The 14,172-nt window shown below is 48.5% G+C and overlaps 2 protein-coding genes across 2 annotated transcripts in view; both read right to left on the bottom strand.

Annotated features, from left to right (window-relative positions):
- The window catches only part of grin3bb (glutamate receptor, ionotropic, N-methyl-D-aspartate 3Bb), a 44,629-nt gene extending 38,733 nt beyond the window's left edge, over window positions 1-5,896 (bottom strand). Inside the window, exon 1 of the mRNA XM_042006048.1 lies at window positions 5,209-5,896. Within this exon, the coding sequence (XP_041861982.1) occupies window positions 5,209-5,715 (507 nt within the window). The 5' untranslated portion in view covers window positions 5,716-5,896. The remainder of the gene's footprint in view (window positions 1-5,208) is intronic.
- wdr18 (WD repeat domain 18) overlaps window positions 1,051-14,172 on the bottom strand; it is a 29,076-nt gene continuing 15,954 nt past the window's right edge. The window contains exons 8-11 of the mRNA XM_042006081.1: window positions 13,818-13,972; window positions 13,266-13,334; window positions 11,724-11,864; window positions 1,051-1,078 (exon numbers count right to left, since the gene is read on the bottom strand). Coding sequence (XP_041862015.1) covers window positions 11,736-11,864; window positions 13,266-13,334; window positions 13,818-13,972 — 353 coding nt within the window. The 3' untranslated portion in view covers window positions 1,051-1,078; window positions 11,724-11,735. The remainder of the gene's footprint in view (window positions 1,079-11,723; window positions 11,865-13,265; window positions 13,335-13,817; window positions 13,973-14,172) is intronic.

The raw sequence follows: 14,172 nt of genomic DNA, 5'->3' as shown, positions 1-14,172 counted from the left end.
AGTGTCCGTAAAACCCCCACCAGAACCCCCAAAAGCAGGACCTTCAGCAGAACCTAAAGCAGAACCTTCAGCAAGGTTCTACAGTTGGGATGAACATGAACCTCAAGTGAAACCGAACTCCCACAGAAAATCTCTGGTTCTGTCACAGGAAGCTCAGAACTAAACAGAAAAAGGAGAAAACCAGCTGCTACAGTAAACATCTGAAAGGCTTCTGAGAAAACAGCAGACAATCATCAGGAGCACCTGCAGGAGGAAAAACTGTAAAAACCATGAACCACCAACACAACAGCAACCAGGATATGTGTGTGTGAGTGTGTGTGTGTGTGTGTGTGTGTACATGTGTGTACCAAACAGAACCAGGCAGCCTACCGGAGAAACAGCAATGAGTCCGGAGGTGACAGAAGAAGGCTGCGTCCAGAACCACCTCTGCCACAGAGTGTGGGCCCCAGGGGACTAAGGATAGCGGTCTGCCAGCTCTACTAGGCACCGGTCCTCCAAGCATGTGCCCCTGCAAGTCTGAGAGCAATTTACCACCCCGGACAGCTGCCCACCATGCCCCAGTGCCTGCCACAGTGCCCCCCACCAACAACCCCCATCCCCGACTCACCCAGCCCTCTAAAACTCATAACCCAGACCCAGCCCACCCAACCCTTCAGTCCAAACCCTCCCCAATCAAACCCATCCTTCCCACCATCCCATCCATACCCACGTCACCCACTCACTCCTCCAGACCTTTACTCCCAACCCAACCAGCCCCTGGACTCAACCCCCACCAACTTCTAAGGGAGCAGCCGGAGTGGGCCAGAGGGCAGCAAGCCCCAAACATGCACACCCCCACCTCACACACTCACCCCTTATCTGTATTCAAAACACACTCCCCTCCTTCACCCGCTAGTGGTTGGGTAGCGAGGGTTTGTAAAGTGGTTAAAACCGGTGAAATTGAGGGGCAGACAGTCGTGCAGCTACGGTGGCCCTCCAGGTAGACCACCCGAAGAGCCCCGCCCTCTATATATCACACAGCTCGTCCCCCAGAGTCTTGTGTGTGTGTGTGTGTGTGTGTGTGTGTGTGTGTGTTTGTAGTGTCATTGTTTTTATGTAAAGATGACTAAGTGTGATTAAAAGTGAGGAGCAAGCATCCGCAGCCACTGAGGCCCCTCCACCACACCCCGTGCAATGTGCACGCTCCCTGAAGCCCCAGGTGTGTGGATGGAAATGCAGGAACAGGTGAGGGAGCGCCTAAAGACCCCTGGGAAACCCAAGAACCCTGGAAGCCATGACGTTAATGTTAACGTGTTTGAATGATTTTCAGAATGTGGGCTGAGCCACGATGACAGCGTAACTCAAGTGTTCTGCAGTGTCCTGATCTTGGACCCGGTCCAGGTTCTAGGTCCCAGTTCTGGCCCTGCTCCTACTTGTGGTTGCCATTCCGGATGTTATTCTGGTTCTGGTCCAAGTTGCTGGCCCAGTTCCCGGTGCTGCTCTGACACCTGTGTGAGTGGGAGGAATAATAAAATCGGCTGCATGAAGGATGAGTACAGAAGAAAAGTCTGGAATCTGCAGCAGATTTAACCGGATTGTTGCCGTGGAAATGAAAATCCCTGCAGAGTTAATCCCATCAGGACCCGCTTCCACTCCGAAGCAGGAAGGGATGATGTCACAAATTAATTACCAATATTATTGATTTTAATCCAAACAGCAAATATGATCAGCTGCAGCAGGAGGATGATGATGAAGAGGACGAGGACGAGGAAGATAAAGAGGTAAACGAAGCCCTGATGGAGGATGAGGATCATATCCATATTCCTCCAGATCCAGAACCAGGTTTAGAACTACAACCAGAACCCGAACCAGGTTTAGAACCACATCCAGAACCAGGTTTAGAACTACAACCAGAACCAGGTTTAGAACTACATCCAGAACTAGAACCAGTTTTAGAACCACATCCAGAACCAGGTTTAGACCTATATCTAGAACCAGGTTTAGAACTACAACCAGAACCCGAACCAGGTTTAGAACCACATCCAGAACCAGGTTTAGAACTACAACCAGAACCAGGTTTAGAACTACATCCAGAACTAGAACCAGTTTTACAACCACATCCAGAACCAGGTTTAGAACTACAACCAGAACCAGGTTTAGAACTACATCCAGAACTAGAACCAGTTTTAGAACCACATCCAGAACCAGGTTTAGACCTATATCTAGAACCAGGTTTAGAACTACAACCAGAACCCGAACCAGGTTTAGAACCACATCCAGAACCACATCCAGAACCAGGTTTAGAACTACAACAAGAACCAGGTTTAGAACCACATCCAGAACTAGAACCAGTTTTAGAACCACATGCAGAACCAGGTTTAGAACTACAACCAGAACCAGAACCAGAACCAGAACCCGAACCAGGTTTAGAACCACATCCAGAACCAGGTTTAGAACTACAACCAGAACCAGGTTTAGACCCACATCCAGAACCAGGTTTAGAACCACATCTAGAACCAGGTGTAGAACTACAACCAGAACCAGGTTTAGAACCACATCCAGAACCAGAACCAGATCCAGAACCAGGTTTAGAACTACAACCAGAACCAGGTTTAGAACCACATCCAGAACCAGAACCAGAACCAGATCCAGAAAAGGTTTAGAACTACAACCAGAACTAGGTTTAGAACCACATCCAGAACTAGAACCAGGTTTAGAACCACATCCAGAACCAGGTTTAGAACTACATCCAGAATCAGAACCATGTTTAGAACCACATCCAGAACAAGAACCAGTTTTAGAACCCCATCCAGAACCAGGTTTAGAACTATATCTAGAACCAGGTTTAGAACTACAACCAGAACCAGAACCAGAACCCGAACCAGGTTTAGAACCACATCCAGAACCAGGTTTAGAACTACAACCAGAACCAGGTTTAGAACCACATCCAGAACTAGAACCAGTTTTAGAACCACATCCAGAACCAGGTTTAGAACTACAACCAGAACCAGGTTTAGACCCACATCCAGAACCAGGTTTACAACCACATCCAGAACCAGGTTTAGAACTACAACCAGAACCAGGTTTAGAACCACATCCAGAACCAGAACCAGAACCAGATCCAGAAAAGGTTTAGAACTACAACCAGAACCAGGTTTAGAACCACATCCAGAACTAGAACCAGGTTTAGAACCACATCCAGAACCAGGTTTAGAACTACACCCAGAATCAGAACCATGTTTAGAACCACATCCAGAACTAGAACCAGTTTTAGAACCACATCCAGAACCAGGTTTAGAACTATATCTAGAACCAGGTTTAGAACTACAACCAGAACCAGAACCCGAACCAGGTTTAGAACCACATCCAGAACCAGGTTTAGAACTACAACCAGAACCAGGTTTAGAACCACATCCAGAACCAGGTTTAGAACTATATCTAGAACCAGGTTTAGAACTACAACCAGAACCAGGTTTAGAACCACATCCAGAACCAGGTTTAGAACTATATCTAGAACCAGGTTTAGAACTACAACCAGAACCAGAACCAGAACCCGAACCAGGTTTAGAACCACATCCAGAACCAGGTTTAGAACTACAACCAGAACCAGGTTTAGACCCACATCCAGAACCAAGTTTAGAACCACATCCAGAACCAGGTTTAGAACTATATCTAGAACCAGAACCAGGTTTAGAACTACAACCAGAACCAGGTTTAGAACCACATCCAGAACCAGAACCAGATCCAGAAAAGGTTTAGAACTACAACCAGAACCAGGTTTAGAACCAGAACCAGGTTTAGAACCACATCCAGAACTAGAACCAGGTTTAGAACCACATCCAGAACCAGGTTTAGAACTACATCCAGAATCAGAACCATGTTTAGAGCCACATCCAGAACTAGAACCAGTTTTAGAACCACATCCAGAACCAGGTTTAGAACTATATCTAGAACCAGGTTTAGAACTACAACCAGAACCAGGTTTAGACCCACATCCAGAACCAGGTTTAGAACTATATCTAGAACCAGGTTTAGAACTACAACCAGAACCAGAACCAGAACCCGAACCAGGTTTAGAATCACATCCAGAACCAGGTTTAGAACTACAACCAGAACCAGGTTTAGAACCACATCCAGAACTAGAACCAGGTTTAGAACCAGAACCAGGTTTAGAACTACAACCAGAACCAGGTTTAGAACCACATCCAGAACCAGAACCAGATCCAGAACCAGGTTTAAAACTATATCTAGAACCAGAACCAGGTTTAGAACTACAACCAGAACCAGGTTGAGACCCACATCCAGAACCCGGTTTAGAACCACATCCAGAACCAGGTTTAGAACTACAACCAGAACCAGTTTTAGAACCACATCCAGAACCAGGTTTAGAACTATATCTAGAACCAGGTTTAGAACTACAACCAGAACCAGGTTTAGAACCACATCCAGAACCAGGTTTAGAACTACAACCAGAACCAGGTTTAGAACCACATCCAGAACCAGGTTTAGAACTACAACCAGAACCAGTTTTAGAACCACATCCAGAACCAGGTTTAGAACTATATCTAGAACCAGGTTTAGAACTACAACCAGAACCAGGTTTAGAACCACATCCAGAACCAGGTTTAGAACTACAACCAGAACCAGGTTTAGACCCACATCCAGAACCAGGTTTAGAACTACAACCAGAACCAGTTTTAGAACCACATCCAGAACCAGGTTTTGAACTATATCTAGAACCAGGTTTAGAACTACAACCAGAACCAGGTTTAGAACTACAACCAGAACCAGGTTTAGAACCACATCCAGAACCAGAATCAGATCCAGAACCAGGTTTAGAACTATATCTAGAACCAGAACCAGGTTTAGAAACACATCCAGAACCAGGTTTAGAACTACAACCAGAACCAGGTTTAGAACCATATCCAGAACCAGAACCAGAACCAGGTTTAGAACTATATCTAGAACCAGAACCAGGTTTAGAACCACATCCAGAACCAGAACCAGATCCAGAAAAGGTTTAGAACTACGCTGAGACTGTCAGAATCTTGGGACCAGAACCAGACCCCGGGTCAAACTAAAAAATTGAAGCAGTTGAAATCCTCAAACAGGTCAAGGTCAAAGTGGGTCACAAGGGAAAACCATGAAGGTAGAAACTCAGACTGGAAGAAAGACGGGGACAGGGACTGACCACCGGAGCGCACGCGCCGTCCGGTTCCAAACATGTACCTGCGTGCGCAGCGGCTCTCCTTGCTCCATGACGCTGAGGAACGGGATCTCCAGGACAGAGGACAGGAAATCCACCTGGAGGAGCTCCTCGCGGCTCTGTGGAAAAGCGAGCACGGCGGACACTCCGTGGACCACCACGCCCTGACACACGCCCCGCAGCAGCGACTCCGGGTCCCCCGCGACCAGCTGCCGGGACACCAGCTCCAGGCTCAGGTTGTAGGGCAAAAAGTTGACACGCTGGCGCTCCGGGTCCCAGTCTGGTTTCGGGTCTCGGTTTCGGCTCAGGGCGGTTGCCGCGCGGTTCAGCGCCGCCTGGACCTGAATACGAGCCGCACGTTGCGCTGGCAAGAGCGCACCGACGCGCACCGTGTGTCCGATCTGCGCCAGGACGTGGCAGGGCTGCGGGTGGAGGAGGCAGGACGGCGCGAGGAGGAGATGCAGGAGGAGGAAGGCTCGTACATTCCAGACCAGGAAAAAACAGGAGGACAAGGAGGAGGTGAAAGACATCCTGCCGCGTTGTCAGCATCGCTCTGCCGCTTCTCCGGTACTCCTGCCGCGGAGAGGAGGCGGGGGGCAAAAACACAGAAGGAGAATCTGACAGGAGGAGGAGGAGAAAGTAAGAAAGGAGAGGAGGTGTTGGGAGAGAAATATCGAGTCCTGAATAACAACAGGGAGAGGAGGAGGTGAAGAGGAGAAAGATGGAGGAGAGGAAGAGGAGGGCAGAGGGGGGGAAAAGATGAAGAACCAAAAGTGGAGCAGAGAGGAGGTCGTGACTGACAACAGACAAGGAGATAAAGTTTTAATTCACTGTTTTAATAACGTCTTCATGATGATCTCTGTTTGTTAGATGATCCGTCTCCGTCTGAGCAGAATCCAGATGGTTTTGACCTGATTCCTCATCCTCAGCATCCCAGCTGTCTGCTGTTACACAACTCAGAGCAGCGGTAAATATTCTGTCTGGCGGAGAACACCAACCACCGTTTGATCCTCAGAAATCAGCTTTTTATGGTCTGGCTGAAGAACTGGGTCACCTGGTGCGGGTCTAACATTCTGTTGTTGGCTGTCTAGACTCAGTCTTCAGGTCTTTGATCAGAGAAGTCTCATCCTGCTGCTTTGGTTCCTTCTTCACATTTCCTTCAGTTAAATGGGATTTTTAGCAGCTTGTTAACGAAACAGAGGAGGAGACTCGGCTCCACTGATTGGCTCACTGTCTGTGGGAGGGGCCAAGGTGGAGGAGACCAGAGGTCTAAGACTAACTGGTCTAAGACTATTGTTATATCTATTAACTGTGACCTACAAAACACACCCAATACTACAATACAGTCTGGAAACATTAGATATCTAGGCATAAACATTTCCTCCAGGTTATCAGAACTAACAAAGTTAAATTATGTCCAGCTACTTAAAGCAATAGAGGATGATCTCTCACGGTGGAGGCGCTTACCCATATCACTCATGGGGAGGGTCGCCACAGTTAAAATGATGGTTCTATCTAAAGTAAACTACCTGTTTTCAATGATACCCACTAAACCATCCTCCAGTTGGTTTAAGTCACTGGACTCACATATATCTAAATTTTTATGGAAAAACAAGCCATCACGTATCAGTCTAAAAACTTTACAACAGACTAAAGATAGAGGCGGATTGGAGCTACCCAACTTTAATCATGTTTTCTTAGCTAACAAGCTGCAGTATATCTCCAAATGGCTTAAACCTAGCAGTCTGGATGAGTCATGGTTAGATGTAGAGCAAGCATTGTGTGAGGATGTGTTTATCTCTGATCTGCCATTCATCAGCTCAACCATCAAAACACATAAGTGTTTTAAAAGCATCAATATCAGTTCCTCTTTAGTGGCTTGGTGGGATTTTCTAAAAATAACCAAATCCTCACTTTGTCCATGTAAGTTTACACCCCTCTGGAACAACCCTGACATCCTGCAAAACAAAAAGCTGATTAACTTCACTAACTGGAAAAATAAAGGAATCAACCCCCAAAGTGACCTCGTGACTTTCGGGGTTGGATGTTGGTGGGGGTGCCTTCTGGCTGCGGGTCCTTGGTGGTTTCCCGTGGTGGGGTCTGGGCTGCTCACTATGGGAAGCAGGGCTCTGTGTCCTGTGGGGCTGTGGGGGGTCTGTGGCTGGGTCACCTCGTGGTGGTGGTGCTTGGGTTGGTGGGTGTTGGCCCTGGGCTGGGTGGCTGAGCTATTCTAGGACGGGCTGGGTGGGGTTCTGGGCTCAGGTGCCCGGGGGTGGCCCCCTGTCTTGGCGGTGGAGGGGTCAGTTGATGCTGGGGGTCCTGTGCCTGCCCAGGTGTGCTGCCACGGGGTGGGCTGGTGCATGCCCCTCAATTTTATTAGCAACCAATGCACACTTCACAGTCATGAGTGGGGAGGGTGAGGGCAATGAGGTCCTCTCACACCCATGTTTCCTGGGCGCCACCAGGGGTGGGCAAAGGGAGGTGGTTGCCCCAGGAGCCAGGATCCAGGCTGTCTGCGCTGATGGGGGTGGTGGTACACAGTCTACCACATCTGGGTGGGACGTGGTGGGGACTGGATTTTGGACTTGCTATTCTCTGGTCCACTGGGGATGTCTTCCACAGGGCATGGTGGGAAGTGTGATGTGGGGTGAAAGTGAGTACATGGGAACGGCGCAGGGGAGGCTGGAAGTGAGGGGGTATGTGTGGATGGATATGGGTAACGGGTGGGACAGTGGAGGAGGAAGGGAGGAGTGGTACAGATGGAGGTCGAGAGATAGAGGCCTCCTGGGGCCCTGGACCCTTACCTTTGGCCGCCCTTGAGACCTGGATGTGGATCTTAGTTTAGGTTTTTGTGTGTTTCTGGTTCTTTGGTTGTTGTTGTGATACATGTTGTTGTTGCTGTCTCGGTTATTTTTAGGAACTCCTGATGATTGTCAGCTTAGTTTACCTGTAACAGCTGTAGGAAATTCTCTGTTGTGTTTCTGTACAGGTGTAGCTGCTGGTTGGTGTTAGGTTGGACTGAAGCTCGTTGCTTCTGTCTGCTGGATCTTTGTCTCCTCTTCCTTTTTTCTACTTTCCTTTTTACTTCTTCATTGTTCTCCTTTCTTTCTGTCCCTCTGGTCAGGTCCAGCAAGATTACATAACTTCCAGAGGTGGAGACCAGAGATGGAGAGATGGAGAGACGGAGGCCTATCTATACAAGCTAGCTATAAGGACCTCTGGTCACCTCTCTGAGCCTGAGCTGGTCTGAAAGATCATGAGGTTTTGGGTAGATATTGTTGGAAAAGACCTGGAGCCTCATGCGTAAACCTGAGCGTAGCAAAGCGAACTACAGGCGCACTTCTACTCCCAGATTTATCAAAGTGAGCACACACACGTCCTCCACCTGTTTCCGTTTATAAACCAGAACCAACTCTAAAGCGGAGCAGGTGAGGGACACCTTGCCCCGCCCACATGGTGGCTTTAAATGTTCAGGTGGACGCCTGTAATACATATTCATCACATCATTTCCATGGTGGCTCAGGAGGGAAAAAGAGGGAAGAAGTGGAATATTTCAGGGTGTGAGACAGAGATCCTGATGGAGCACGTTGGAAAAGGTAAAAATGTGTAACTGGTGGACACGGCGTGGACGTTACTGGTGTCAGAAAGACAGAATAGTGGCAGCAGGTGGAGACGCTGTCATCACAGCATCAGAAGAGAAGAAACGCCAGAGGAGTCGGAACGTACGGATGGATATCTCAGTCGGTAGAACATCCGTCTGCCATGCAGGAGATCGAAGTTCAAATCCCAGAGGGGTGAACAGCAAAACCTTCCAGTCGGGGTCTTCGGTAAGACGCTGCAGCCCACAGTAGATGGTTCTGGAGAAAAGCTGCTAGATGACAGTAATGATGCCGGTAATGTGGTCTTTGGTTTTAACAGATAAATATGTACAGATACATCTGAGACTAGTAGCAGTTTATTTAGTGTAAATAATATTTCTTTCTAGTTCCTGGGTGCTCCAGCCGGGTGGGTGGTGCTGCAGCTGTGGGTGGAGAGGGTGAGGCCAGAGACTCCACCCAGCAGCCGTGTCCTCAGAGGAAGTCCTGCAGGTGCAGAGGGAACCATCACCGCTATTAACCAGGTGGACAAGGAGCTGCAGGAGATGGAGACGGTCTTGATGTAAACTGGTACAACAATTAAAAAAGGATTGTGTAAGAATAAATAAATAAATAAAGGAAATCCGCCTCTTGTGTGTTTCATAAGCGTTGCATCACTTCTCGACCTCCAGTCTGTACCACTCTGCTAGACCTCAGAATAAATAACCAAAGCTTCCTTTCACATCTTCTTTTACTGACTGGTTCATGATGGCAGCAGACCCTCCACCTCATCATCTCCTTCATTTTATTCTGGACTGTTGCTGTTTTCCCAGATTCTGTGTGGACGCCGTGGAGGTAGGAACATTCTCCCGCCACGTTTGTTTTTATAAATCCTCAAACTTCAGAGTGAAGAGGAACAGCGTGGTTTACATCCTGATCCTGGAGCAGTCTACTAACCCCCACCTATCCATCCATCATCCATCCATCTACCCATCCATCCACTCATCCATCCATCCATCTATCCACCCACTAATCCATCCACACATCCATCCATCCATCCATTCACCCACCCATCCATCCACTCATCCATCCATCCATCCATCCATCTATCCACCCACTAATCCATCCACACATCCATCCATCCATCCATTCACCCACTCATCCACCCATCCACCCACTCATCCATCCATCCATCCATCTATCCACTAATCCATCCATCCATCCATTCACCCACTCATCCACCCATCCATCCACCCACTCATCCATCCATCCATTTATCCACCTATCCATCCATCGACTCATCCACCCATCCATCTACCCACTCATCAATCCATCCATCCATCCACCCACCATCCTTCCATTCACCCACTCATCCACCCACCCACCCATCCATCCACCCACTCATCCATCCATCCATCTACCCACCATCCATCCATCCACCCACCCACTTATCCATCATCTATCCATCTACCCACCATCCATCCATTTATCCACCTATCCATCCATTGACTCATCTGTAACCTGGTAGAGCTGTATCCAGCCTATGTTCTTTTGTGTGGTTTGCTGTGGGAGTGTTTGTGGGTGTGGTGAACCAGGTGTTTTCAGTCTGCTCAGGGGAGCACTACTTTATTTAAGCAGCAGACACACAATGCTCTTCCTCTTTGTGGCGTGGTGAACTCTGTGTCCAGGTAACTGCATATTGGCATAACACACATTGTACCGGTACTTATTTTATTCTTGTGTTTATATAATGGGGTTATATTGAGACATTTCATGGTTATGCTTTTCTTCTCCTCTTTGTGGCGTGGTGAACTCTGTGTCCAGGTGTGCTCGGAGGGGGATCCTGGTTTTGCCTAGAAGGAGGAACTGTATGGGCCTGAGCTGGTGGTCTGGGCTGTCTGACCCCAAATGCAGCCAAAGCACAAGCATCGCTTGGCCGACTGTAGCGCGTTGCTACACACTTGATGACTAGGAGTAACGGACCCAATTTCCTCCTGACTCTTTTTTCCCCTCCTAACAGGGCCAGCAGCACACCTGCACTTAAAGACTTTATCCCTTTTTTAGTGTTCCCTGAACCCTTTTTTTGTAATAAACTTATCTTTTGACTTGGTTTGGACTTTGCACATTTTTGTCCACCTCTTACTGGTTGGTCAGAAGCACCTGCGTTACACATCCATCCATCCATCTACCCACTCATCCATCCACCCACCCATCCATCCATCCACCCACCCACCATCCATCCATCCATCCACCCACCCATCCATCATCTATCCATCTACCCACCATCCACCCAGCCATCCATCCATCCATCTACCCACCATCCATCCATCATCCATCCACCCACCCATCCATCCACCCACTCATCCATCCATCCATCCACCCATATATCCATCCATCCATCATCCATCCACCCACCCACCCATCCATCCATTCACCCACTCATCCACCATCCATCCACCTACTCATCCACCCACCCACCCACAATCCATCCATCCACCCACTCATCCATCCATCCACCCACCATCCATCCATTTATCCACCTATCCATCCATCGACTCATCCATCCATCTACCCACTCATCAACCCACTCATCCATCCACCCACCCATCCATCCATCCATCCACCCACCCACCCACCATCCTTCCATTCACCCACTCATCCATCCATCCACCCACCAATCCATCATCCATCCACCCATATATCCATCCATCCATCCACTTATCGATCCATCCATCCATCCATCCACTTATCGATCCATCCATCCATCCAGCCATCCATCCATCTACCCATCCACCATCTATCCACCCACCCACTCATCCATCCATCCAATCATCCAAATATCCATCCAGTCATCCATCCATCCAACCATCCATGATTTATGAATCTTAAAGTTTAAAGTTTTGTTGTGAAAAGTCAAACAATAACAGGAATAATTTCAAAAACAAGTTTATTTATAAAATCAGGTGTGTTTGTGTTTATGTGTGTTTGGTGAGCAGCTGAGTGGAGAACTCATACAAATCTTTATTGACTTTCTTCAGAGTCTGAACTTCTTCTTCAAGTTCTGCGATCCGAACCTTTGTGTTTTCACCGTCACCGAACACCGCCTGCAACAAACAAACAAACATTGGCTGTTGGAGCCTCGCTGCTCTGTGGTTGAAGTGGGTTGATCTCTGAATCAGAATATAAAAAAGTCTGCAAACACCAAATCTGAGTCCAGAATGGGTCTAAACTGGACTCCGATGGCATGGAATCCATCCAGCTGCCACACAGATTCACTTCTTATGTTCAGTTTAGTCATAAGCCTACCTTCACACTCGCCTTCATCAGAGGTGTGACTGGTGTGTGACGTGGACACATCAGCTGATCTACGCTGACATGCCAACACGGCTCATCCAAACACCCCCTTCAGACGGCGTGCCGCTGGAGGATGCTGCTCCAGGTGTGGGACAGCAGTTCTGGCTGTGTGGGTTGGCTTCCGGGATCCAGCGCTGGTGCCCGTGCTCCGCACGCCGGACTTTGTTAGGATGAGCCGTATTGGTGGGTCGACGACGCCTAAATGAACATCAGCTGATTTTTAAGCGTCACACTCTGATGAAGGTGAAACATGTCTGGTAGGCTGATGATAAAACGAAGTGTCTGAAACATAAGAACCAAATCAGCTGTAGAAAATTACGCACTATGAACTTTATTGGATTTTCAAGCTGCCACCTTCAGACGGACCAGAGTCCTGAACCAGGAAGCTGGTCTAACATAACCGGATGTCTCTCCGTTCAACCCAAGGTTTTCCATCTGGATCAGAGCGCACTAACATAAAAGGGGCGGAGTTTGCTACTGTAAACATCATCCAGGCCAGAAGCAGCACCGTTGCCGTAGCAACAGCCAAGAAGGAAAGACGACTGCTGACGCGTAAACTGGTGAGATTCTAGGATTTAATTGATGGGACGATATAAATGGACATGACTGATTATTATGGCCCAGATGTTAGGGGCGGAGCTTCCTCAGTTCCTTCCTTTCCTTCATAGCTTTCCTCCAGTTCTTTAGAGGCTCCGCCCCCGTGTCAGTGTTTTGTGTTGGAATATTAATTCCTCACCATGACGACGTGAGTAGTTGTGGTTCTATAAAGTCATGGTTCTGACATGTGTGAGCTCATTATTTTACATGCAACCCTGATGGAGCTAAACGGGAACGTCCAGAACCAGGACACTAACGTTCTCAGAGACCAGGCTTCGCTTCTCCATAGAAGGATGCGCCTGTCCCTAAAGACATCTGATTGGTCGGGAGGTGGAGCGGGTATACTTGGTGGTCTGAGCGAGCGAGGTGGAGCTCAGCATGAACTCGGCCTTTCTTCCATTCGGCTCATTCCCGCGACAACTTCTCAGGAAGCAGTTTTTAATGAAGACTTTGAAAAAGGTTTCTTTGCTAATGAGCAGTCTTCAGGAATCTCATCAGACTTCCTGTTCCTGTCGTAAAACTGTCGGTCTAACCTGAAGCCCCGCCCCTCTCACCTTGTTGGTCACAGCATTCATCAGGGAGTGCAGCTTCTCAGCTTTCTGCAGGTACGTTTCCTCCTCCACCTGAAAACAAAACACCTTGTTTTCCAGCTGAACTGCAGGGATGACAACCTCGTGATATTACCTGCCGAGGAGCACAGGACTGATCCCACAGACATGGTTTCCTGACAGCAGGGTCAAGCCAGACCTTTATTTCAATTAACATTTTTACCCCTACATTAAGTCGCAGATAGAAAGTCGGGATTGGAGTTTGTGGGCCCCTCTCTTGGGGGTGGAGGGGTCAGTTGATGCTGGGGGGTTTGTGTATGGTGAAAGGAAGAGAGTGTGTGTGTGTGTGTGTGTGAGAAAGACTAGAATCCCCGTCAGTCCTGTCATATCTGGATACTGGCACTTGTTCCACGTGAACATCAATTATAAACCTGTTTGTGAGCATTTGTCCTGGAGTTGAGGAGCCAATCAGAGACAGAGCTCTTTCTAAACATGATTTTTGTTTTTCTCCTTGTTTACACACTAAGCTAACAAGTAAAAACTGCAGGTGTGACTCACCTGTGTGTGGAGTCCAGGTCGGACACAGACGTCTGCCGTTTCGCCGTCAGAGGCGTTCAGGTGTCGGTTGAAGCGCGGCAGGGGAACGGCGGGCCGACTGTCGGGCAGGAACATGTTTGCTGGAGCCGCCATGATGACGGCATTGGTCACGGGACCTGAACACGCGCACACACACACACACACACAGAAAGTGATGTCACTTGTGTCAGTGGATAATAAGTTCAGATTCTGAACCATCAATCATCTTGTCATACTTCTCAAAAACAAGATGGGCGGGTCACAACTCACCCCCCCAGAACCAGCCCAACCGCACCCCACCCCGTCCCACGCCTCCCGTACCCCACACATCCCTCCC

This window comes from Melanotaenia boesemani, chromosome 14 (assembly GCF_017639745.1).
Source record: "Melanotaenia boesemani isolate fMelBoe1 chromosome 14, fMelBoe1.pri, whole genome shotgun sequence".
Taxonomy (NCBI): Eukaryota; Metazoa; Chordata; class Actinopteri; order Atheriniformes; family Melanotaeniidae; genus Melanotaenia; species Melanotaenia boesemani.
Note: the sequence above shows the minus strand (reverse complement) of the source record. Positions and strands in the feature narration are given on the sequence as shown.